Genomic DNA, 27,694 nt, shown 5'->3' with positions numbered 1-27,694 from the left:
TCCTGACTTTCCACTGCTGCATTTAGCTGATCTCTCTCTCTCTCTCTTTTGTTAATGTTTACAATGATGTATTGGTCATAACGAGGTAAAAGCAAAGGTCCCAGCAACCTTGTTATAACAGAGTTTCCCTGTACACGAAATCTCTGGTTACCCAAGGGTCAAGAAGAGATCTGACTGTACAGTGAAAATGGAGCCCCCCCCCCCCCCCCCCCCCCACCCCCGCACCACTCTGAGATGAAAGAGCAATCTCTAGGTCTCTGATTATTATAACACCTTTACTTTTGATCAATTCTAATCACTGCTAACAACTTGTCCTCTCTCATCCAACCTAGTAGGTGTTATATGCAAGAACAGACACAGGTCTACAAAATTGTCATGGTTTCCAAAAAAGAAAAGTTTTTAATCATCACAGACAATTCACAGCAATCACAATCCATTCAATTTGGTACTGTCTGGGGTTTACAATTGATTTACATGTTGTGCAACAGAAGATATCAAATATTATGAGTACTATGCATTCCTTTTATTTGAGGAGCCATCCCTAGGTTCTGAGATGGATTCTTTTTTGGATTCACCTTACCAATAAAGAAAAAATGAAAAAGACAACAGCTATATTAATATCCCTTGACATTTCTGTATTACTCAAGTAGTTTGGCAGTATGTTGAACAGTGCAATTTAGAACTGTCTCTCACAACATCTTGTGCTCAAAATTACACATGAGTTTTAGGAGTGCAGATATATGGTCAGGTGCTATCCTGCAAAAACATCAGTGATTTCGGAAATGCATTTTTGAATGATCCTGCTATCGGTGACAGCTGTTTTATGCATTCATGTATCCCAAGTCGAGTCATAATTTTAGCACTTGCTTGATGTACAGAGTATATGGTGCTGTGTGATGGTCTTCATTAAAGCAAAGAAGACCACACTTTCTCAGTGGAGTAGCTACTTATGCATACATTCACATGCAACATAAATCCACAGAGGGAACTTCATTGTAGAAATGGAGGAATGGACAATGTATCGTTCCTTTCACTAGAGGTGAACATCACCACATGTCCACTTTCTCTTCTGATCATGTGGTTACCCCTCACATTCACAAAATTTGTCAATTTGCTGATGATCAGGTTTCCAAAATACAAAGAAAAACAATATACCACATGTACTACAAAGTTTCTGGCCTTTGGTAAATACATCTGTTGCTAATTTGCACATTATGTCACAACATGCCAAATACAAAAAAATTCAGACACCCTCTTGCTTGTCGGAGACACATATCACATACCTTGCTTTACAAAACAAAGAGGCAAAAAAGACACAAAAAAGGGAGAATATATAGGAGAAGCAGATGATTACACAGAAACTCTCAGCCTCCAGTATTCTTGAGGGATGATAAACCAGCTCTCATGATCTCGTCCACCAGGAGGAGGTTGCTGGCGATGACAGTACTGCAAATGAAGAGACAATGATGATAACAGATGCAACAGATTTTTTTTTTTTTTTTTTTTTGGGGGGGGGGGGGGGGCAATATCATGTACAGAGATCCCAACTTCTTGACATAAAAAAACTGATGGAATATCCCCAAAAATCAGATTTTTGAGAGGAAAATCAGATTTTCATCAAATCTTGACACCATCACTAGCCCATTGGCTCTGGGCAAGTGAAATGTCAGAAAAAAAAAAAGGTTTCCCCAATAAGGACAGGCATGTAAAATGTTTATCATACTAAATACTATAAAATTGTATTGGTCGGCATCTCTGCATGTGTATCTTACCAGGCTACACTCATCTCGTTATGTCATACCAATGAAACAAATGACTCATCACAATCAAGATTTGTTTCTCTCTCCAATTTTAAGGTTTCCTTTGCAGATCACTGCCAGTGTCTTTGTACTGTACTTTTTTTTTCTTCCCCCAAATCTAAGAATATTATTGATTTCACAGAGATTGTTATAATGTGAACGTGTCCACAGCTATGTACTCAGAAAGGGTAGATGAACAGATAAATTGCCCTGACATACTGCGTCAACATGCACATTGAAATCAAATCTGGAAAAATGTACAAACTGAAATGTCACAGATACTGACAGACAAAATCTGCTACTACAGGCAGATATCTTTACAGGAGGTACAGACTCAGAACATGATGAAGCTGTAACGCTCACCTTTTTCCAGTTACGGGTTCATGCAAAATAATATCTGATAGTGCAGGATGGACTAGGATGTGGGAAGAGTGTACAAAAGGCAGTCTTACAGTTCAAAAGCCTATGGTTTAGCTTGTCCTATACTGCTTCAAGGGGGTGCTGGTACCTTATACATCTTTTCTTGGTATCTGTGAATTGGACATATGTTTCGTGCTTGAGGAAAACCGCCAGTGGACATACAACAATTCCTTGGCAAACTGTCTGATGCTCAGTGCACCATCAGCATTGAGTCATAAGAAAGGAGTAGCCTTGAAGATGGCTTACCATGAGTGAAAGATTTGCTTCTTGACACAATAGTTGTCCCAGATCCCTGCATTTGATGCTACTAGTGCTTCACCTGTTGATTGAATGGAGAAATGAAAGAGAAAATGAAAGTAACTCTCAATGCTTGTCATGAGATTGTCCACTCACTGTGAAATATGATAAGCTGAATTACTGCACAGATTTATATCAATGACAAACTATGTTTCCTCCATTATTCTACCTGTGGCCTGAAAAGAGAAAGTAAACTTGTCCTGCGAAAAGCCTTTCCCTTTTCCATGGCATCCATAGTGCTATGGCAAGCCAAAACAGTTGCATATCAACATGGAAAGGATGCAGAATTTCTTATGCCATTTGATCTTCACTTTGCCCTTTGATCTTCACTTTGCCCTATGGAAGGAAGCATGTCATGTCATCAACGATCATCAAACAATTCCATGGGAAGCTGCCCACCATGACACATGACTTTATCACATACACTGCAGATGTGTTTTGAGAGTAAAGAATTGAACGCTTTAGAAGTCTCCTCATTCATAAAGAAACTTGTGTTCAGAAAGAAGAGGAGTTCCCTGTAAATTCACCGGCAAAACATAAGTACAGTGACAGAATTAAACTTTGGGAATCATAATTGAGTCTTCCCTGGTAAAGTGTTGTCTGTGTAGCTATGGTTTTGCAGAATCTTTGACACAAATAAGTTTGCTTGTATTCATGAGTATGCAAGTACAGAATTACTTCAAAATGAACACTGCTGCCAGCTAGGTGGTCATTACCTGACGAGATATCAACTCCAACTGGCTGACCGGACTCTGCGTACTCCTCCAACAGCTTGACCATTGTCTCCTGGGGGTCCAGGCCAGAATTTTGGGCCAGCACCTTGGGGATGACCAGCAGGGCCTCGGCGTAGGCCTGGACGCCCAGCCTGGCCCGGCCCTTGACCGTCTCCTTGAATTTCTGCAGGGCATGGTAGATGGCCACCTCAAGGGCACCAGCTCCAGGCACCACACAGCCTGGTGAAAAAGAAATCATGCACCACTTGGTCAAAGCATTTTTCATACAGATTTCCATTCCCTAAAACTCCAAGGAACCTCTTGCTCAACCTGCTCTTGTTGTCCTTTTTTCATTCCTTTACATTTTGTCTTTGCCTCCTGTGCGCTAAATATTGATAAGATGGTATTTTCTACAAGATAATTTCCCATCATTCGCTTCCTTTGCCATGAGTGAAATATGTCAAATGAGGTTAGAAATGGAGTACTACTGCTTGTCACTTTTGACAGGAACTAGTGAATGGGACTATATGTACATGTATGCCTGGAAAGCTTGTCAACTACAAAGACCCTAAGACATGCAGAATGAGTCTGCATATGATATGAGGACACTCACTGCTCTTGTGAAAAGGTCATGACTACCTTGATGGAATGATGAGACACAAAAATTACTGCAGACAATGAATATTAAGAGAAAGAAGCAATTTTTGATGAAATTTGATCATCTTTGGCATTGCTTTGTGCAAAGGGTTCACCCGCTAGTGACACTGTAAGATTTGGGTTAGAGGACATATTGTATATTCTCTCCTATTGACACACAAAAAGATCAAATTTTGCTCAGAATGAAGTGGAGAGAAAACTGGCTGCAAAAAAAACACGATACACAGAGCATGCATGTTGAGGGATTGACAAGGACAGTGACAACAATCACTCACCATCATCGATGGCATTCTTGACAGCACGGAGCCCGTCGTGAGTGGCGTCCTTGATCTGGGTGAGGGTGTGGCGGTTGGGCCCCTTGATCATGATGGTGACAGACTGGGGGTTCTTGCACTCCTCAATGAAGGTGTACTTCTCCTCTCCCTGGAATGGTCAAGGCACAGGCATCAAGTGACATTTGCAGGTAATGTGTTCACGTGAGAGGTCACTGCATTAATGTGCGGACATATACACACACTTTTTCACTCAGGACCCTGAAAAATTACCTCTGTAATCCACTAATTACTTATTAGTGTATGTATGATTCCAGCTTGCAGATGTAAGTTGCTAAGTTTGGCTATATAAGTTTTGTAGTATAATAATCAAATCATGTAATGAGAAAATCACATTCACTAAATGGCCAAAATACACTAACAATGGAGTATACACTGTACTTTAAGCCACATTGTGTGCATAAATGTGTTAAACTGGACATAAGGGTAACAAGAGACCCGCGGGTCTAGCGCTCACCTGAGTATCGCAAGTTCACCTTTCACGCAGTCACTAATCTAAATTATTCACAGCTCTACCAAAATTTGACGAGGCATTCTCAAGTGGAAGATGAAAATGTACAATAAGGGCCCAATTTTTTCAAGATTCCTTAATTTGGGGGAATTGGGGCCCCCTGGGGCCCTCTGGGTGGGGCATGGTGCCCAGTTTGATAAATGGAGATCCTGACCACCTAGGGATGCTACCTGCCAAGTTTGATAAAAATCCATCATGAGGTTTTCAGGAAGAAGATGAAAATGTACAATTCAGGCCCCCATTTGGACCCTTCCAACCACCCCCCCCCCCCCTACCCCCAAGAGGGGCACCCCTGGATCTCCTATGAACAAACTTGAAACTACAGTCATTAATGCACTCACTCATAGTATTGTCTCAGCTCTATAACTTCTGATTCTAGAGAAGATTTTTAAAGATTCCTTCATTTGGGGGGTTTGGGCCCCCGGGGGCCCCCTGGGCGGGGCATGGTGCCCATTTTAACAAATTGAGATCCTAACCCCCTAGGGATGCTACCTGCCAAGTTTGGTGAAAATGGATCATGGGGTTCTCAAGAAGAAGATAAAAATGTACAATTTAGGCCCCATTAGGACCCCTCCTCACCCCCCCCCCCCCCCCCCCCCCCCCCCCCCCCGGGTCCCAAGGGGGGCACCCCTGATTCTGCCATGAACAAACTTGAAACTACAGTCATCAATGTGCTAACTCATAGTATTAACCTAGCTCTATCACTTCTGGTTCTAGAGAAGAAGATTTTTGCGGATTCCTTAATTTTGGGGGGTTTGGGCCCCCTGGGGGCCCCCTGGGGGCCCCCTGGGTGGGTCATGGTGCCCATTATAACAAATGGAGTTCCTAACCCCCTAGGGATGCTACCTGCCAAGTTTTGTGAAAATGGGTCATGGGGTTCTCAAGAAGAAGATGAAAATGTACAATTTAGGCCCCATTAGAACCCTTCCCCACCCCCCTCCCCTGGGTCCCAAGGGGGGCACCCCTGATTCTGCCATGAACAAACTTGAAACTACAGTCATCAATGTACTAACTCATAGTATTAACTTAGCTCTATCACTTCTGGTTCTAGAGAAGAAGATTTTTACAGATTCCTTAATTTTGGGGGGTTTGGGCCCCCTGGGGGCCCCCTGGGTGGGGCATGGTGCCCATTTTAACAAATTGAGTTCCTAACCCCCTAGGGATGCTACCTGCCAAGTTTGATGAAAATCGGTCTTGGGGTTTTCAAGAAGAAGATGAAAATGTAAAAAGTTTACGCACGACGCACGACGGACGACGGACGACGCACGACGGACGACGGACGACGCACGACGCACGACGCACGACGCACGACGCACGACGGACGCCGGACGAAGGGCGATCGCAATAGCTCACTAGAGCCTTTGGCTCAGGTGAGCTAATAAAAATGTATGAGAGCAAAAACAATTGCCACTTCCATATTGGTGCATAATGCAAAGTCAAATGAAGTCCCTCCATTCCAATCCAAATGAAGTTGCTGTTGGTTGTTTTTTTCAATCGTTCAGCAAACTAGAGGATTGTACTTTTGCCGTAGATCTTACCAGGACGTGTTCATAGACCAGTCCAGCTTCCCCTAGACAATCTGGTGTCAGGTCATCGAAGGAGTTCATTGCCATGCCTCCCACAGCCAGAGGGAGCCTGTTTGGAGAAGAGAGCAAAGCAAGAGTTAATAGAACAGGACATGAATATTCATGACAGACTTTGTGACTTACTTGAATAGACAGGATACTGTATCTTAGAATTGTCTGACACTTAACCCTGTCACATCACATGTTTTTACTCTTACACCCTGATAAGATCATGATTTACATTCCAAAATTTATTCGAAATAAAAGTTATACCAACATGATTATCCTCTGAATTAGATTAAAAAAAAAAAACAGAAAAGAAATGGGGGTTTCCATTTTTTCAAAATGCTTTAATGATCACTGCTTCCAGTATCTGTACCGACATAGAATTTCTGCAGTATTAAAGGGAACGCAAACCCAAAGAGCAATGTGGATTGAGTGAAAGCAACAACATTAGCAGAACACATCAGTGAAAGTTTGAGGAAAATCGGACAATCGATGCAAAAGTTTTAAATTTTTAAAGTTTTGGTGTTGGAACCGCTGGATGAGGAGACTACTGGAGGTTATGACGTATGAGTGGACAACAATACAAGGAAAATATAAAGGAAATTCAACAAAAATTCACTTTTCTAGCATTATGAAAGAGCACTTGACTAACCGCTTTCAGAAAGCAGGGGAAATAATTGCTACCCTTAACGTATGTCAGTATCAAGTTGATGGAATTTGTAATTTTCATGAAAAATGATATTTTTGCGAAAATTTCTTTATATTTTCTTTATATTGTTGTCCACTCATACGTCATAACCTCTAGTAGTCTCCTCATCCAGCGGTTCCAACACCAAAACTTTGAATATTCATAACTTTTGCATCGATTGTCCGATTTTCTTCAAACTTTTGCTGATGTGTTCTACTAAAGTTGATGTTTTCACTCAATCCACATTGCTCTTTGGGTTTACCTTCCCTTTAAGCAATCACACCCGAGTTTCCTTAGTTGTTTCACTCTTCTTTTCAGGTGAAATGACTATTCTACGACTTCTTCACAACTTTATGACCTAACTGAACCAAAAAAAAAAAAAAAAAAAAAAAAAAAAAAAAAACTGCTACTGCAATCACAGTGACAAACTGGATGTTTGATGAGAAGTTTTCAAGACAGTTGACAATTCACTTGTTGATTGACCTGGAAACCTAGGTTACACCTTTGGACATGACTAAAAATAAAAAAAAATCACCCACTCACTCAAATGGATACGAGTGTAAAGCCCTATACCTTCACGAGACAAGTGCCTATTCACTGTACTTGCCCATCAGCCAAGTTTTAGTGGCTCCTGGCAAGTGGGAAGGCAGACAGGTGGTTTTGAGGCACCCTGGACCTTACAGGGGGACAGAAAATCAATGTGATATAATAATCAGGTGGGTACACACCTCTCCATGTTCCTCCTCTTGGCTCTCCTCAAGGCAACAATGCCTTCCTTGGCCAGCATGTCTAGAGACAAGGGATCAATGCCCTTTGGGAAGAAAAAAGACAGAAATTCTCTTGTTATTTATTCCTTCATATCTCTTTCTTGCTGTCATGTGATATGACTGAAATCATCTCTCCCACTCAACACAGATGCAAAATGCAACAACCATTAATGAGCGGTCACTTGGCAGATTCACATGAAACAGTTGCGGTACTGCATAAACTAATTGCTCAGAGTCTGTAATGATCATTCATTTAATCTGTGATGAACGATTCCCTCTCACGTAAGGACAGGATTCTTCAGGTTGTTTAATATATCATCACATACCATGAGGAAAACAAAGTGTATAGCATGAACACATCTCATTTCATTCAAAACTTTGAAAGCGCTATGCATTCAACAACTAAATCCAGTGTTGCCTTTTGATAGTAAAAAGCATGTCCATAAGTACTGCTGTGCATCCTTCATTTCTATTTGACCTGCAATATCCATCTGCAATTATGGGATAATCCTTTACTATGACGGCAGCGTTAAGGTGTCTGTTTGTTTGTTTGTTTTTTCTTTTTTTTTATAAAACTTGATCAGCAATATCACACGAACATGTATGAGCTTTGTTTTGTTTTGATTTTTTTTTTCTCTGTGCATCCCATTACCTTTTGGTTGATGACCACGAAGCCCTTCTTGTTGCCCTCGCAGACCTTCCGCTTAAGTTCAATGACCTTCTTGACCTTCTCGTCGGTGAAGTTCCTCTCTGCCTCGACCAGCTTCTCCCGCTCAGCAGCAGACTTGTAGAAGAAGCCTGCATTCACCTCACTGTGTGCGTGTGGGATGTGGAAACAAAGTCACAGATATCAATGTAATGACCTCATACAATTTTCAAAGAACCATCTTTCGATTGCTCATTTCTTTCTCTTTTGTTTGCTTTTCTTATCTTAACCAAGCATGGAGGACACAACTGGGAATTTTTAGGAATGCATTAGAAACTGAAGATCACTCAGCATCATGATTTTTTTGTTGTTGTTACACATCGAACTTTTGAAATAGTTGATACCTCCCATGCAGGTACACAGTTTGATATATGAAACAATTTTGCTCATCAACCAACGAAAGTCTACTTCGGCTTTCATTTGTGCGTGTTTTTGCTTTGTTTGGTGTTCTTACAGTGTTGCTGTTGTTTTTAAGGGGGGGGGGGGGAGGCAAGTTCTTTTACAAATAAAGAGTCACAAAATATAGTATACTCCAAAGTACAAATTAATGCCATACAATGTTTGCATTTCAGAAAGAAAATACACCAACTCCACACTTAATAAAACTTGTACTTGCCAAAAGATTTATATATAGCTTGTGGAGAAAAGCAGTTTGAACAAGCTGTCTACACAATGCTGTCAAAATACCAGGGAATATCTCTTTGTCCTCATGTGACACCACAAGGGCACTTGATGGTGCAATTTAGTCTTTGATTTCATTGACGGTTAGATCACAAAGCTCCTTTGAAAACTGGTCCAATCACAATATCTACGATACATAATGAATATGGTTTCCATTCATAGGGTGGGGTTGTAGAATGGATGGAAAGTGAATGAATGAATAAATGGATGGATGGATGGATAGATGGATGGATGGACGGATGAACGGATGGATGCCCACCTCTTCTCATACTCCATGGACACGTTGCAGGTAAGGATGTAGGCGTTCTCGACACGCTTTCTCATGTCTGGGTGCCGTGCTCCGTGATCCATGACCAGGCCCCTGACCAGGGAGGTGTCCGTTTCACTGCGGTGCTGCATCTGCATGATCTCCACCATGTGGAGGTCGATGGGCTCCTTGTCCTTGCGAATGGCCAGTACGGCATCGACGACCACCTATGGATAAGATTTTGTCAGCCAGTGACAATAGTTCATGTCAATATCTTTCTTGCCAACTTCATGATCATCGTCCTCATCATCATTATAATACAATATTGATGTTACTATCAATCCTCAATGCATTTCCAATCCTCAACCCGCTAATACTTACAGCACTATTAATACTACTTCAACACTAGTAGCAGTGTTACTTTTCATTGCCCCCAACTTTAGCCCAGTTAAACTGACTGTTGACCCTTTGTTCAGCCATGTACTGGCATCAGCTCACTTTTCTGCCTTTTTTTTTCCCCCCAACAAACTGAGGTTATTTGGGCTTGAAATCAGCTTTGCAATCACTGACAGTCACGTAACCCGTGCATGCATGAATTACTTATATTTCATTTTCTTTATATTCTGTTAAGCTTCATATCAAAAGCAAACTATCTTTTTGAACATTTGTAATTCATTAGAAAGAAAGGCGGAACATGCTACATTGACTAAGGGATACTTGTACACAGACTTTCACTCACAATTACTGTACACACTGCCCTCATACATTCAATGCCAAACTGTGGTACATATGTACATTGTATAGCTATGAACCCAGCATTATTGAACGAAGTTAGTGATCTAGTTCTCACAGATTGAAGCTACATATTTTACAGCCTTAATCTTGATGCCAACAGTTATTACACAACAATCAAAATGGTAGTAGGAGGATATTACCTTGAGCCACACTGAAATCATGTTACTGACGGGTCTAGCGCAATAACCCCGAACCCTTCCTGTGGCCCTAATCCTAATCCTAACCCTGAATCTAATCCTGACCCTAGCCCAAACTCTAACCCTAACCCTAATCTTTACTCTAACATTACCACTAACCAGAAATTAGATGGGGGTAATTGTCCTCGGGGGTAATTGCCCTGATATGGTTACTGACAAATGATATGATTCTACTCTTCAGCGTATCAAAAAACATCAACAAAACTCTCTTGGACTTGAGGAAACCATCTGAATTCTTCGGTCACTGCTACTGGGTGTCACCTTACCTCGGTCAAGAGGTCAGCCAGCTCGGGGTGGACCTTGGTGCGGAGCGAGGTGCGCGCCACGTTGATGAGGATGTCCCGGTCAATGGTCTGGGACACCTTGATGTCTTCCAGGACCTTCAGGGCCTTCTCCTTGGCAAGCTCAAAGCCCTCCGTCACGATGCGGGGATGCAGACCCTGACGAAGATCATGACAAAAACAAATATATGGGCTTCACATGACACTCACTACAGTCATATATGTATTTCATCTAAAAGGTCTGCTTGTATCCAAGGTGATAGATCTGAAAGTACATGTACAAATGAAAGACTGCAGATATTCAATTCTCCAGTGTCTGTGATGGTAGCTGAAATATGGAAACCTTTTCTACAGAAAACATCCAGCCGTCTCATGAGGATTGTGTATTTCTTGACATTCTTAAATTTACTTTAAAACCAAAAACTTTCATGTGCATGAAAGTTCGAAAATTTTGCAAGGAGCCACACACGAGAAGTAAAATGCAGATGAAAGGGTTTTTGTTTTTGTTTTTTGTTACACAATGTATTAAATGCGAGTGGTAATCTGCAAGTTTCATGAAGCAAAAATTTCTGGTTCTATAGTATTTTCTTTAACTGCTACTCTGCCCAATGAAGAAAAAAACCTGTAGGATGCATCACATTAGGTTTCTGCTGTCTGAAATAAGTGCGCCTTGGGCAGTAGAACTTGGGAAGATCAATACTCTTCACATTTAAGCATATGATGCAGTGATCAACCAATCGGCTAGTAATAGGTATTTTGTGCCTTTAAATACTAGATATCATGTCTTCGTTAATTCACATTATACACATATGAATGGATTTTATTCGAGTATGAGTGTCTGCTACAACCTATTTTGTTTGCATGATTACAATAAGCCTTGATTCTAGCATGACACTATGCAGAGAACAAGTTAAGAAAGCGAAGGGTAGAAAAACAACAACAAAACTTATCAATCATATAAACTTATCACTCAAACATATACTTGTAACTCATTACCTAATCATTCATGTGTTCAGTGACATTTGATTGTGCAACTGTAAATGAAGCATTTATGAAGGTACCCTTATGTAGGTTCCTTAGACTTATCTTCAAAGGGTCAGAATTAATATTGCTGGTACAAACTGTAGATACAAAGCCATAACACATACTTTACGGATTAACATTTTACTGCCTACTGTATGTATGTTTTGACCACAGGGAGCTGGTAAAAGATTGACTGCCTTGTGCCGGGGATGAAAATGAATGAATGAATGAAAATGTTGACAACAATATCCTGAAGGTGAAAAAAAAAAGAAGAGATCCTGCATATTACATGAAAGTAAAGATATCATTACTGAACCACAAATTTTTCCATGCATTGCAATTTCATGAATTTCAAGAGATCATCAAATCAAAATGCATGCAAAAAGTGGTTGTCTACACTTTAATATATTGGATGCTAGTGACAATTTGCAAAAAAAAAAAAAAAATAATGCCGTGAATATTTCTTGCTTTATAGTATGTGACTGAATACACAACAGGGCAAACTCGTAACATGGGGTCCGACTACAAGCTACTTCACGGAAACACTTTATGCAAACTAGAAAAGAAAAATTTGCCTTGCTCATGAGGAAGTTATTGAACAGACCTGACAATCAAAAAAACTAAAACAAACAAAAACACTAGAATACTTTTATTTTTGTTACGGTGGCAGCAAAGCAATATTAGACAAACTGAGTTGAAAACAACTGCCTCCTCTCATCTAGCTCGATAGCTCAATTTATTCTAGAGAAAATGTTACTCATCCCTTCAAGAACCACATTGAACTTATCCACCTCCTTAACCACCCATCTTCCCCCCCCCCTACAAAAAAGGGTCTCTCAAGAAAAGAAAAAAAAAATGGGAGTTATATTCATGAAATCTTCATAACATACGCACCATTTTTATTCTAAATCTGAAGGGAGTTATATATTCATGAAATCTTCACAGTATATATGCACCACTCTTGTTTGAAATCTGCTGCTATGGTCCAATTTGCAGACCAGAGCATGGCATACACTGAATGAGGTTTAAACCGGTAGGTGGGTGGGGGAAGGGGGCTAAGGTCAGTCCTTACCTCCGAGATGTAGAGATCTGCCTGCTTGAGGAGCTCTCCGATGATGAGGACATTGGAGGTGGTTCCATCCCCTGTGATGTCATCCTGGGCAGTGGCCACCTTGGCGATCATGGAGGCCGTTGGGTGCTGGATTTGCTGGAAGTGGAACGAAAGGGCGAGATATAATAAGAATGAAATGTAGTCATCCACGTCTGGCTAAGTGCCCACTGACCAGACACATAAACCTGGTAGACTGGGGATTTGTGCACTGGGAAGGCAGGCCCGATTAGGATACATTCAAGAATCACTGTTAAAGGTCCAGTTTACCTTTGGGAGCAATGATTTTAAAAATGTTCAAGATATTACATTTGATGCATGTGTAGGTCCATTGTATCACAAAACATCCTACCATATGAAATTTTTGCAATAAAGCCTAAAATATAAGGAGATATCAGTATTTTTCTCAATAAAGCACAACTGTAGACGGTTTAGTCTGGAAGCATTCTTATTATAACTACTGTTCACATTTTGCGTAGTTAACAATACTTAACATCGATTATACGGATTCAAATTCTTACAATGGTTGTTTCTATCCCTAACTCACATTTTAGAACTATTTTAAAGTGGAATGCTGGGGTTTTGTTTCATCTGCAAATGGTGATTTAAACCGATTGTGTGTAGCTTTTAATATCATTATCTCTACCTAGGTACACTTACAGCACTGAAGAATCTTGACTGGAGCCAAACATTACCGATGAACATATATGCTTCTATGCATATTCATTGATGGACAATTCTATTCTACTAGGCTACATGTACATCAGTCACATTCTTTTTTTTAGTGTACCCCGTGGGCACTGAATCAAGATCCATTTAATTTGGCCACCCTGCTCTCCCCACACTACTAGGACTTTAGTGCCATCTTAACAATTCACCTTTCATAGAATGAAAATCTAGAAAAGAGAGAAAGTATTTTACCTACCTGGTATTCTTTTTGTCTTCAAAAGACACAAAGTAGATGACTTGACTTTAAAATCAACAGAGAAGCTCTCTTTCCGAGAACACTACGGCTGAAAAAAAATAAGCTTTGCCAGATAAACCTCACTTTAACCTAGCAGATGTCATCAAAATAAAATGATTGAGGAGATAAATTGTAGTATAAGTGGTCAATCATCGAACATCTTACCATTTCATGCAGCAGGACATTGCCATCTTTAGTCAGCTTAATGTCACCACTACCAGACACCAACCTGGATTGGAGAAAAAGAATGTTTGATGATATCTTTAAAAGAAAAGAAGAACACTAGCTATGAAGAAAACACTGTGCAGACAGAAAACCTTTCATTCTCAAGAGTTAAGTGTGACATTCACACTTATACCAAATCATGGAGCTACGACACATGCACTAGATAATCCACGTAGTCATGTAGATGGCCTGATTGAAACAGCTGAGGATTTTTAACATGTATTTACTTTATTTTTTTTAAACAGAAATTTACCCATGTGAGTTATCATCTTAACATTTTTTGACATATTTGACATGCAAGTCATGAAAGTTAACACAATGAATGGCAATATTTGAGAAGGCAACAGACCTTGAAATCATTAAAAGGAACATTGCACACAAATCAAACATTGATTTCACAGGGTCATGATTTTCTCCCAGCTTTGTGCAAATGTCTTCCATGCAGTCATTGTCTTGCATTCCCAATGTTTGAACTGGCAAGTACTGTGGAAATAAACAATCTAAAAGCTGCAATGTAGCTTGCTTCCTGCATTGGTCTGAATTATCAGTTTCTTTTACAAGTTGGACCGCTAAGACCTAAGTTATTTGTTGAAGCACACATACTTGGTGGTGCTCATCTCTACATCTGCAATTACCTTAAGAATGTGTTTAAAAGGTTGATTTAATTTTGATACATTCACATACAGTCAAACCTGCCTTTAAATCATAGCGGCCACCAGTGTATAGTGGCCACCTGCTGCATACATTCACCCCCCCCCCCCCCATGAGAGAAAAGCCATGTTAAAGACCTTGTCTATAGCAGCCATCTGTCTATAACAGCCACTCTTTTTGCCTCCATTGGGTGAATGCTGGTTTCACACAGGTATCATTAAATTGCATAATCTTCTGATAGAGGTCGAAGTGCAGGTGATGTCGATCTGACAGTGAATACAGTGTACATTTTATTTATTTTTAAAAGGGGTACTGCATAAAATGAACAGCATGTATAATGTAAACAGGGCTGCACACTAACCCAATTTTTCTATTGGGTCGACCTGTCTGTCTGACCAGTGAGTACCTAGTTTGTCCATTCTTTACTGGTCCACCCCTGAATAAGGTACTGGTCCAACAGTGATATTTTTACTGGTCGGGGACCATCAGACCAGTGCCAGTGTGCAGCGCTGCTGTACAAATGTATTCCATCATATGACTACATGTGCCACTATCCACAATGTAACAGCAAGGTCTTTTCCTCCTTTGCTCTATCTTTAGCAATCTTGATTGCACATGTGCTCTGGAGGAATAAGCCTTTCCTCTCAGGCTTGTGTACACTCAACAGACAGTCTCCAGCAACTCATTAGGGGATCACACAATGTGTACAAAGAGAGATTTAGACATGCTGAGATACAATGATAGAGCTGAAAGGAGAGAAGAACGCAGAAAGTTACTGGTATTTGAGGTTCTCAGATGAAGAAAGCATATAATCAGTGTACATCATGCAGTATAATATAGTCGGGCCAAGCCCTCCAATATAGAAGAGCCGTATTTCCTATCTGTTGGAGGGTCCTGTTGATTTTTTTTTTTTTTTTTTTTTTTATGACAACATGCAACTCTAGATAAAAGCATACACCAGGAACTTTTCCCCTTGAAAGCACACAGTCACTATCACAGGTATACGAGGCACATTTCTGCATGTACCTGCACTCTGGGACATGTCTTCAGACTGACCAACTTGTGTTGCACAGGACAGATACCTGGTACTTCAGTTTGGACACAGGACTTTCAAGGCAGTACTAACTACTGTCAGGGAATTTGCCCTCTGGATACAAAATCAACTGTTTTTTTTTATCTTCTTTTGTCTTCCTTTCTTTTCTCTCTCTCTCTCTGGCAGCATCCTGTTTTGGTTACATGAAGGATTTATGTGTTTACAAAAAAAATCCCTTTCAGGAAGGGCAAAGGATTCCAGAACATCACGGCCAGCTAGTGTAAACTTGCACAATCCAAACTGGTGTCCATCGGAATCACTGTGTATCTTGTGCCTAGGCAAGGGATCTGTCACACAGAGGCTCAACCAAGATGTTTTCATCTATCAAGTCTGTCAGACTGCTCGACTTTGAACCCGAGTCTGAGCACGAGTCCGAGTCCAGGCCGGAGCTTGATCCTTCGCCCATGCCCAAGCCCAAAAAGGAACGAACAAGGACTTCTAAATCTGCAAAACCACCACAACCTCTGCCCCTGCAGCTGCCGATAGTAGAGATCAAGAAGCTCGTAAGTAGTGTAGATTTTATGGATGCATGCGTAGAATTTAGCAGGTCGTCAATACATGTACAGTTGAACCTCTCGTATCCGGACAAGTCGGGACCGGGGCTCATCCGGATAAGGGATTTGGCCGGATACGGGAGACTCAATGCTTTATACATGTACATATACATACACATGTACTGATGTAGCCCATTGTAGTACCACATGTAGTAATGTGTATACTGCAACCTTTTCATTGTTACATTTGGGGATGTTTCGGGATGTTGAAATGTCTGAAGGTAAGCAATTTGGAAGGAAATTTGATGCAATGTATGTTAATCATATTGGAAGTAATATGTAATTCATGTGTGTTTGGGTAGGAGTTCTCAAGGAGTTGGGAATCCCCCTTTCTTCCCGTAATTATTAAAAAAAAATCACGGCGAGATTGCGTCCGGATAAAAGAGATATCCGGATAAAGGGAGGCCGGCTAATGGAGGTTCAACTGTAGTTCGTAAAACACTGGCTCACGACAGTAACTTGGCCCAAGTTTTCAGAGTGCTTAAAAATGTTCCACTAGTCTCAAAAGCTAAATTGTGGAATATTATATGGAACTCAGCTCCAATGCATGGATGCCTGTGTACTATAGGACCATAAACTTTCGCGGCATGAAACTTTCACATATAAAATAGCCACTGGCATTCAATGCACTGTGTACAGTAGACAAACACTTTCATGTGCCTTTTACTTTTGGGAATCTTGGGCCCTTGTGAAAATTGTGAACATTTCCGATTTTACAGTACTGTTTTACGAGGCCACTCACAAACAGCATTTCAAAAATCTTTCTCACTCCTTCACAGAGAAAAATCACTACAATATCATTTATTCAATAAAACAGTTATTGTACTAAAAATATTCAATATCATCCTAATTTGTAAGATACTGGTACATCTATGGAAAAACTGAAAGCTTGACATGCTGCTACAAACCATCTGTACCCTGTGCAACAAGTAATCACTGTTAGGCCAGTAATATGAATCCATGGGTATTTGTCTACAAAATACATGAAGCCTTGCTTAATGCCTATTTGGGCAAGAAATATCCTTACAACCCTGTACGGCTTACTGTATCTCTTATGAAACAGATCCTATAGAGGCAATTCTCACAGCTTCAAACAGCAGCATTTGGTATGCTATGCTCTCTCTCAAACATTTTCCCACCTGGATGTTTTTACATGACTAATTATTGGTATACACATCAAATTTGCACTTTGTACTATGACAGTTACAATTTGTACTTGCACATTTCTGCTTTCAGTATTCACTACAACAAATATATTATACCATACATGTATGACCCCCTCCCCCCCCCCCCCCAAAAAAAAAAAAAAAATGGTATGGAAATACCTACCCAGTCTTTCTTGGATAACGCCATTTACTAAAATTTTGCAATTATGTACTCGCATTACATTGTATATTTCTAATCTCCAGATTTCAAGCTTCCGATTGAAGAAATCATTTCCAGTAAATTCGAAACACTGTTTCCAAAATATCACATAAAAGCAAGTGTTGATGTAAATTTTTTCAGGATACTCAATGAACTTATGTGTTACAGGCAGTGGGAGAGTTTGAGGTATGATCCCACAAAAAAGAAGAAATGTCACTATGACCAATAGTACATGCCTCTGCCTCACACGGTTCTCCAAATAGGTTTGAGTGCATCTTGACAATGTGAGATGACAGTTGCACAGAACTGGCAAAAAACTGCATGTTTGTCACAAATGTGTTGAGTGTTTACTTTCGTTGAATTCTAAGGTTTCATTTGGATGGAGGACTGGCTAAATTGTTGAAAAAAGCAAGTATTGGGGAATTTGTGCATTTCCACTTGACTAGGTTGTATGTTTGCAGATTAACTACGAATATGAACTTCATAAAGTTTGCTCATATGAGCATTCATAAATAATTACAAAAAATAATTCCACACACATTTCCATCACAAGCCTCTGAAGCTTTGAAAATAAGATGTAGTCACAAAAGCAGGAAATTATGAATTTACAGACATTGGTCAATGCAAAATGCCATACCGATGTGCTCTTTGAAAATGAAGTTATAACTTGCTTTAAAAGGGAAATACACCTATCAGTACTGTACCTGACATCTACCTGAGACATTAAAAAACTAGAAATGTCGCTATGGCGACTGGTATGCCTTCGCCATAATGCATGGTTCTCCTAATAGGTCTATAGTACAATGTCTTGACAATGTGTGATGACAGTTTCACACAACTGGCAAAATATTAAAATGACAGGTTTGCCACAAATGTGCTGAATGTTCACTTTCCTAGAACTAGGAATGAATGACCTTTGACCTTTTGGCAAGAAACTTCCCACAGAATATATATTGGGTAATACATGCATACATCAAGTTTAAAAAAAATCCTTCAGGCATTGCATAAATATAAAGAAAGTAGTGATATTTTGAGGAGTTGACCTTGACCTTTGACCCCATGACCTTTGACCCATGACCCACACCTTCCTTAGATAATCTTTACCCATTGGTACATGCATATATACTAAGTTCCATGAAGATACCTTGAACCATTTGCGAGATATGGAAAAAAACGTGAAATTTCAACCTTTTTTTTCCACAAAATGACCTTTGACCTTTGCCCCGTGACCCTAAAATCCAAACAAAGTATTATCCCCCCAGGATGTCTTTTTTTTTTTTGGTGCTACTTCCGGGTTTCATCTCATTTTTTAAAAATTTCTTTTGTTTTAACCAAAAATAAAGAGGGGGTGCGCATGGTGCGCCCCCCTCTGGATCCGCCAGTGATCAATTCTAGAAAATTTTGGATTCATACAAAGTGCTTTCATAGATCCATACAAGTTTGCTGAGCTTATAATCTTGGAAAAAAAAATCCTGCACTGTGATGTGCCTTTTTGAGACTCTAGAAAATACTGCATGCACTTCTTGATTTATTTACATGTAAGTCTCATCACTGCAGCCACGACCATCAGTGTAAGGGACACCAACATAACCACTGATAACAGCACTCATATTCTAGATACAATTTAAGTATTCGTCTTCAAATTTTGGTACTGCATCAGCATAAACAATACAGGAAAGAACTGATAACATATTATGTGCTAGTACATTTTGGCTGTGCACTCATGCAATATATCCAGCATGATATTTTCTGTAAATCACACTTTATTTGAACAAGGTCTCTACATGATATCAAGTTTCCTTCGTTACCGGTACATAATCTCTACCCTACACTTGTACATAGGGGTCTAACTGTTACTGTAGCTTGGTTTTCAGTCATCAGCTGTCAACAATTTAGGACTGACGTCAGTGTTGAGTGAGACAAATCTAGACTGACTAAGCTTCATTAGGACACTACTCTTTCACGGCACTTCTGGATGGCGTTTCACAAAGATTTTAAGTCGAACTTGAAATTTAAGATTGACTAAAAATTATGGTATGCTGTGTGTGTCTTTAATGTTACTCAACCTTCTAATAAAAATGAAGATTTTGGAGACCTTTTTCATGTAGCCATTGATAATACAAGATGAAATAAATAACAATGCCAATGGAATTATTCTGTAAACATTAGACACTAGATATCTACTGATAATTTAACAAGGAAAAGTAGAAATTACGCGGTGCGTAACATATGTCCCCGCCGGAAGTAGCATTTTGTAACAAAATGTGCAATATAGGTAAAAAATCAAGGTCAAAGGTCAAAGAAGTCAAAGGTCAAAATTCTGTGTAGAAGTTTTGAAGCCCTCACCTAGTGCCATCACATAAAGCAAATGGAATCGAAATTGGGTTAGAAATGGCGAAGGAGTAGCATTTTGTAGCCAATGTACAATATAGGTCAAAAATCAAGGTCAAAGGTCAAAGAAGACAAAGGTCAAAATTCTGTGTTGAAGTTTTGAAGCCCTCACCTAGTGCTATCACATAAAGCAAACGGAATCGAAATCAGGTTAGAAATGGCGAAGGAGTAGCATTCTGTAGCAAAATGCACAATATAGGTCAAAAATCAAGGTCAAAGGTCAAAGAAGTCAAAGGTCAAAATTCTGTGTAGAAGTTTTGAAGCCCTCAACTAGTGCCATCATATAAAGCAAACGGAATCGAAATCGGGTTAAAAATGGCGAAGGAGTAGCATTTCGTAGCAAAATGTACAATATAGGTCAAAAATCAAGGTCAAAGGTCAAAGAAGTCAAAGGTCAAAATTCTGTGTAGAAGTTTTGAAGCCCTCACCTAGTGCCATCACATAAAGCAAACGGAATCGAAATCGGGTTAGAAATGGCGAAGGAGTAGCATTTTGTAGCAAAATGTACAATATAGGTCAAAAAATCAAGGTCAAAGGTCAAAGAAGTCAAAGGTCAAAATTCTGTGTAGAATTTTTGAAGCCCTCACCTAGTGCCATCACATAAAGCAAACGGAATCGAAATCGGGTTAGAAATGGCGAAGGAGTAGCATTTTGTAGCAAAATGTACAATACAGGTCAAAAATCAAGGTCAAAGGTCAAAGAAGTCAAAGGTCAAAATTCTGTGTAGAAGTTTTGAAGCCCTCACCTAGTGCCATCACATAAAGCAAACGGAATCGAAATCGGATTAGAAATGGCGAAGGAGTAGCATTTTGTAGCAAAATGTACAATATAGGTCAAAGGTCAAGGTCAAAGGTCACGACTGAAATTCTGTGTAGAAGTTTCAAAGCTCCCATGTAGTGCTATCATATAAAGCAAACAGAATCAAAATTGGCTCATAAATGACAGAGAAGTAGCAAATTGAAGATTTTGATCACACACGGACGCACACACGGACACACGGACGGACGGACGGACGGACGGACACACGGACGGACACACGGACACACACACGTACGGAGCCCGTTTCATAGTCCCCTGCTCGAACTCGTTCGGCGGGGACAATTAAAGTGGATGATGATAAGCCAGTAATCATGTACAAATGCACACCATGCACATCTATCTACCATTTCCTTCCTTAATTTGTCAATTAAAACTTATTGTGGCTATCAGAAATGTCAAGATAGACCATGAAATTTCATAGCCAATTACAGAAGAAAAGTAGCTAATTTTGACTCAAAAGTATGCCGATCGATGGCTGTGTCAGCGCAGCATGATGGATGATCGATTATGTGGAAGAGCGATATAACAATGATAATCGATCGTTGCAGTCTGTGATGGAGCCCGTTTCATAGTCCCCTGCTCGAACTCGTTCGGCGGGGACAATTAAAGTGGATGATGATAAGCCAGTAATCATGTACAAATGCACACCATGCACATCTATCTACCATTTCCTTCCTTAATTTGTCAATTAAAACTTATTGTGGCTATCAGAAATGTCAAGATAGACCATGAAATTTCATAGCCAATTACAGAAGAAAAGTAGCTAATTTTGACTCAAAAGTATGCCGATCGATGGCTGTGTCAGCGCAGCATGATGGATGATCGATTATGTGGAAGAGCGATATAACAATGATAATCGATCGTTGCAGTCTGTGATACAGCCGCTTGTTTGGTCTCTAACCACAATAATTACATCGGCTCGACAGTAAAAAGTGGAAGAAAGAAAGTGATCTTGATGCCGTGATGCGTCTGTTTTTTATCGTTTTAGTTCATTTTCTACTGCGCGTGACTGTATCTGTAAACAATTTTGCTGACTTAATGATGGAAGGATAATATGTGTACAAAACAGTAAAAGATATTGATGAAAAAAATGAAAATTATCCATCGATCATGAATTCATATTTCACAATGGAATGGACCTTTACTACAAAAAAAAGCACATATGGGTTGCAGTTCTTGTAGACATAATAAAAAAAAAAAATAGAAAAAAAATACTATAATAGCAATTACCAATACTATAAGTCGAACTTATCAATTAAAAACATATTACCATGTCAATTTCAATATTCTGTTTCCACAGCGCCATGAATATCTTTTTCAGTAGAATGAGCACTTTATAAGAAGTCCATGATTGTACACTTTTTCTAACACTATTCTCATTAATTTATCATGAGGCCGACATAGATTACTAGAAACGGCAAGACTTCCATATGTACTGTGTGTAGACGCAAATCCCCTTTGAATTCAACTTCCTTCTCATCTTCTTTTCTCTCTCTCCCTCCCTCCTTCTAATTGCCTTACCTTTTTCTTCCACTTTTCCTTCAACCTCATTATATTCCCTTCAACACTATTCAAATTAAATCATCAACTTTTGTCATGATAAAATCAATACTTGCCACAATTTTTAGAGAAAAGAGGTCTAAATCTTGGTATGAATAATCTGTATCAATAATTTGAATAGTGACAATCATGATAGTAGCAATGAAAACAATGACAATGAGAAAAAAATACGCAAAAGCCAAAAGAAAGTAGGGCCTACACATATTGCACGAGTCATGTTCGATATTGTTAGTATACGTGGTGTAGTAAGCTGCTAAATTAGAGACTACCAGAATCAATTATAATTGCTGACAACATTCTCAGACTCTGTGTGCTGCGAAATCGATGCACTACTTACTACGTCGGAGACTATGTTTGCGACTGACATACTTTTCAACTCCGATTTCTCATTTTCTTCCCTTTTCGGCTTTCTAATTCCATGAAAACTCTCTGATATGGTTCAATTTACCATCCCCAATACTCGATAGCTGCACACAACATTTGACAGACAAACGGCGAAGCGAGCAGTGTGCATTTCTACATGATTACGGCGATAAGCCTAATGAAATTGAACAGGGAAACCATAGTGGCATACCATAATTTTTAGTCAATCTATAAAAATTTAATTAAGTTCGACTTCGTGAAACACCTCCGAGGCAATCTCTTCGATTATAGTAAGTAAGCTGTCATGAGCCCTCATGATCATGTGCCGCATGCGGATTTATGAGGCCGCAGACGGCAGCTCGCAGCTCTACGATCGCAGCGCAGCGCGTGCGAGCAAGAAAGCACGCCAGAGAAGCGGGCACAAGGAAGGTACAGTTTGGGACTCCACACCCAAATTCATAGTCATATGCATGCACACAGTAACAACTTCAGATTTGCTAGCACTTTGTGTTACGCTAACATTGCTTCTTACATTTTAATAGTTCCCTTTGGCCCAAGATTAGTTCGCAAGACATCTTGGAGTCCTCTGGCTGCACTGGTGTTGATAGCAAGTGCTTGTGCCGCTCGGGCGACTTCAGCTTTCGGATTTAGTGCTTTCACGGCGGCCATGCTCACTTCGATTTCTTCTGTGATCTCATGCAGTTGCCATGCGTTTTGCGATCCCCAGGTAGTGATACAGTTGCACTTGTTGTAGACACAGGGGTTCCGGGTTCAGCGAAAAAGCATCAATTGATCTGCGCTTGCGCACTCGAGTTTACCGTCGCTCTCCTCGACTGCATGTGAGATTTTTCCAGAACGACATTTGACGTGCACCCTCACACAGATATCTCCCGCAAGAACTCCCGAGAGATCACGATATTAGATGGGTTGTTCAAGAAAAGGAAAGAATGGGGATTTAACGAAAAAGCAACACTTTAACTGACAAAGGGAATACAGAATCCGAATACTTGTACTTTAGGATTACAGAAAAGCAACCTGTGTAATGCTGTAGCACTCTGATCCTCGTGTATACTTATCTTTTATGTCTTTCACGCCATAGGCCCCTATGTCATTTATTTAATTTCCAACAAGTTACAGAAATGCAGTTACAGTCTAAGGTATTTATATGATTGCTCAAAATTAATGCAACATGTTCAAATACAGCAAAATAAACTACAACGAACTGAAAAGCAATAAATGTAACTTTGTTGAAACTACAAATCTTTTCTATTGAAAAACAACAACACACACACTTTTTTCTGTTACTCAGAGAAAACACAGAGGGTAACATCCCACATCTATTCCATGATTTTCCTCGACTGATCCCCAAGGTCACTCCAAAATTAACCAAAATAAATGTTTTCACTCAAATTTCCCTCTAAACTCACTCTTATGTTGTTCACTCCTTCAAGAGTGATCATTTTCACTCGTTTTTATTTATTTATTTATTTATTTATCTTTCTTTTTTTATAGATCGAGTATAAGTATTTAAATGCCCTCTACTTGCAACATACAAAATATGCATGCACCAAATGAAGCATATAACTGCGGGATGCTCGATTGAGATCAAAGATACGCGCAGCATTTCTTCTTCTTCTTCTTCTTCTTGTTATCATTATTATATTATCATTATTATCATTATTTGAATATTATTTTCACATATACGCTGGAGAGCATTACGGATCGACTGCATTGTTGAAACATTCTCATTTTTAATATCACACACACACACACACACACACACACACACACACACACATACACACACACACAAAGTAGCACACACAACAACAACAACAACATATACACCACGGAGCTACTCAATCTTTCTCTCTCTCTCTCTCCTCGTATTGATCTCGGGGCTCTCCCTCCCTATACACGGTGGGTCCCAGTCTTCTCCCCCAGTCTCTCCTTTTCTCTGAGAGAGTGACGAAGAAAGTTAGTTTAAATTTGGTACTTGAGGGACTACCATGCCATTTTTCCGGAAATGGTAGTTACTAGGAGCGAACATTTTGGTTCTCATTTACTTTAATATATATGTACATCAGAGTGGTCCACGAGGGGTTTTAGCATGTCGCTGCAACATGCTAAAATTCTTGTGCAACACCCTCAAAAGCCAGCAACATGCTATGCAACATCCTCAAGAATTTGCAACAAGCTCATAGTAAAAGTATTCAAAAATTTGCAAAACATGTGCATAACATAAGAAACATCAAACTACCTGGTAGTTAGATATTTGTGTGCGAAACATGAGAGAGAACATCGAATGTTAAGCAGCACAAAGAGAGATTAAGCACGTACTATACGCAGGGGCGGCGCAGCCGTGGGGGCCGTGGGGGCTCGGGCCCCCACACTTTTTTTGCACCATACAAAGGAATACGTAAGGTGTCATCACTTTGGGCCCCCACACTTTTTTCAACCCGGAAGTACGTAAGAGGCACTACTATGGGAGGGGAGAGAATGAGCTGAGGACCTTTTTTTTTTTTTTTGCTTGTCAGCTGAAGAAACCAGGGAGTGGACGGGGAGAGATGAGCTGAGGACCTTTTTTTTTTTTTTTTTTTTTTTTTTGCTTGTTAGCTCATGAAACCCGGAAGTGGGCCCCCACACTTTTGAAAACGCCGGACCTGCTACGTACTCATTGTGTGCGCTCCGCGCATATTCAATATCTGCAATATTCTCAGATTCTGAGCTTGCAACATGCTTAAATTTCAAGTTGTGGACCATCCTGATACATTAAATACAATTTTTTCATTCATCCTTTGATCTCACCATCACTAACTTTGTAGAATGACAATTCCTCAAATAAGTCTTTAAAATTTTCAAGGCAAGACCAGCTTTTGATACGTATGGCTTTGGTTGAATAGGGCAAAGTCCTTCACAAAATTTACCAAATTTGGAGGATGGACGCAATTTCAATCACAATATTAGGCCCATATTGAGATTGGCGGTGAAAAAAAAATGAGCATGCAATAGTCAACACATGCAAAATTTGAGTGGTGAAATCGTAATCTTCATGTAAGACATCTGAGCGGAGTTTGAGCACACACAAAAAATTTATAATAAAGGTATAAACAGCCCCTACACGAAAACAAAATTGCAAATTTCAAGGCACTGAAGTGACTGAGGTTATCTGGTTTATTTCGTACTATAAAACAAGAACGACAATGTGACTTTCATGCTTGTCGTATAAATTCTTTTCCATTTTTTTTATTTCTTATTTTTTACTTAAACATCTGTCTTTTTGGAGGACCAGTAAAGATGATCGACCTATGGCCCCTTCAGTATCATTTGTGCTCAACCATACTATGTACTAGAGCAAAGTTGTCGGTGGAGTAGTGAGACTTTTAATTTTGCGTACGTATAGGATCATCATTTGATTCATCATATTTTATATACCTTGCTGCCCTTGCGTAATAGCTGTTGATGCACAGACGTGCAATTTGTAATGTGAAGTTGTCTTAAATATGAAATGGAGAATGTCGACTTTTAGACTGAAGCCTTTTGCTATGTGGTAGAGAGTGTTTTGTTGGGATCACGACATGCACAGGACGTTCCTTGGAAAAAAACTTTCAGCCAATGTACTTCTCTTGGAATAATCTATGTGAGATATTGACATCGTGTTGTTGATAAGTCTTGAAATAATACAATACTAGTACACTAATGTTCTGCGAATCGCGGTTACGTTTGCAGACGACAGCAACCAATGTGCAGAGTAGTCAGTCAGTACAACATAAACGTCATGAAAATAGACTTTGCCCAAGTCTTTTAGTGGTATGCTGTCGTATGACCTGAAGCATTTACGGCACTGGCCGAGTCTGGCCAACTCGGTTTTCGGCTTATGTGTTTTGAAGCCTGTGATTGGTCAAAAGCTGGTCCCGTGATCTACAGGCGCCATGTCGTTACCAAAGTCAATCACGCGGGCGTGAGCAGAGTTCATACGCAGTGCCCATTGTTGAACATGCGCAGCTACGCGTTAATATTGCTTGCCTTTGGGACATCCCCAATATCAGTCACGGTGCAGTGTCCTTGCCGTTGTGTATTTTATTGAAGTATACGAAAGATATTTTGATATCTTACTGCGATAAACTGAAAATTCGTCATGCCTTTCCTGCGCAGCATGGCGTTGCGCTAACCGACCTGGCTCAAGTGTAATGATGCACCGCTTTCCGACAGATCCAAAACGAAGGAAAGAAGTGGGAAATTGGAGTGTGACGGGAAAACTATATGATTTTTTTTTCTTTTGATTCCTCGCGGTGTCTTTCAGACTATCCAAGTTTCGATTCACATTAAGATTGTATGTCACCGCTATAACGTACGAAGTGTCGCCTGAGACATTTGTCTGTCCTTCATTCGTAATCAATTTTCTTGAAACCGTTGGCCATGAAGCTTGACATGATTGTGTGCATGTGGGAGTGGACGAAGTTTTTTTTTTTTAGCATATAACATTTGTGTAAACATGTTCAAAGTGAACGGTCAAAATCATACTGGTTAAAATCTTAAAATACTGCCATTTCCCCCATATCTGTATACAATTTCTGAAGGTACCAGACGAAACTTACTGCCCGACCGTGATTCTCTTGTGATTTTTTTTTTTTTTTTTTGGGGGGGGGGGGGGGGGGGTTGGGGTTGGGGGTCATGGGAGGTGGCAAAGGTCAAGGATCGATGTCAGGTAAAATGTTAAAATTCTACTATCTATTGTTGAAATATTATTACCCAGTTCATCCATACCTTGGAGATTATACCCAATGCACAAACTTAAAACCGAACGCGGTATTTGCATGCCACCATTACTACACAATGACGCATAGGGAAAGATTTTGGCCATGATGGTCAAAGGTCAAGTGAAAATACTAAAATGACAGTAATTTCCGCAGATT

General features: G+C 39.9%; 1 protein-coding gene across 1 annotated transcript; it reads right to left on the bottom strand.

Annotated features, from left to right (window-relative positions):
- Positions 1 to 1,245: 1,245 nt before the first annotated feature.
- LOC139735146 (T-complex protein 1 subunit zeta-like) lies at positions 1,246 to 23,491 on the bottom strand. Its single transcript, XM_071645907.1, has 12 exons — positions 23,311 to 23,491; positions 13,923 to 13,986; positions 12,758 to 12,892; positions 10,648 to 10,821; positions 9,402 to 9,616; positions 8,408 to 8,567; positions 7,717 to 7,799; positions 6,268 to 6,364; positions 4,162 to 4,309; positions 3,233 to 3,469; positions 2,466 to 2,538; positions 1,246 to 1,446 (listed from the first exon to the last, which is right to left on the bottom strand). The coding sequence occupies exons 1-12, from the start codon at positions 23,445 to 23,447 to the stop codon at positions 1,365 to 1,367; spliced, it is 1,605 nt and encodes a 534-aa protein (XP_071502008.1). The 5' UTR covers positions 23,448 to 23,491; the 3' UTR covers positions 1,246 to 1,364.
- Between the last annotated feature and the right edge of the window lie 4,203 nt (positions 23,492 to 27,694).

The sequence above is a fragment of the Diadema antillarum genome, unplaced genomic scaffold, assembly GCF_040938485.1.
Source record: "Diadema antillarum isolate AM-2024a unplaced genomic scaffold, OU_Dant_1.0 seq00000565_RagTag, whole genome shotgun sequence".
Lineage (NCBI taxonomy): Eukaryota > Metazoa > Echinodermata > Echinoidea > Diadematoida > Diadematidae > Diadema > Diadema antillarum.
Note: the sequence above shows the minus strand (reverse complement) of the source record. Positions and strands in the feature narration are given on the sequence as shown.

Coding starts and splice junctions, on each gene's coding strand:
- LOC139735146 (XM_071645907.1), bottom strand. CDS start 23,447: ATGGCCGCCGTGAAAGCACTAAATCCGAAAGCTGAAGTCGCCCGAGCG. Junction 12,893..13,922: donor ATGTCCTGCTGCATGAAATG/GTAAGATGTTCG, acceptor TTCCACTTCCAG/CAAATCCAGCACCCAACGGC. Junction 3,470..4,161: donor CAAGAATGCCATCGATGATG/GTGAGTGATTGT, acceptor CTTTTTCACCAG/GCTGTGTGGTGCCTGGAGCT.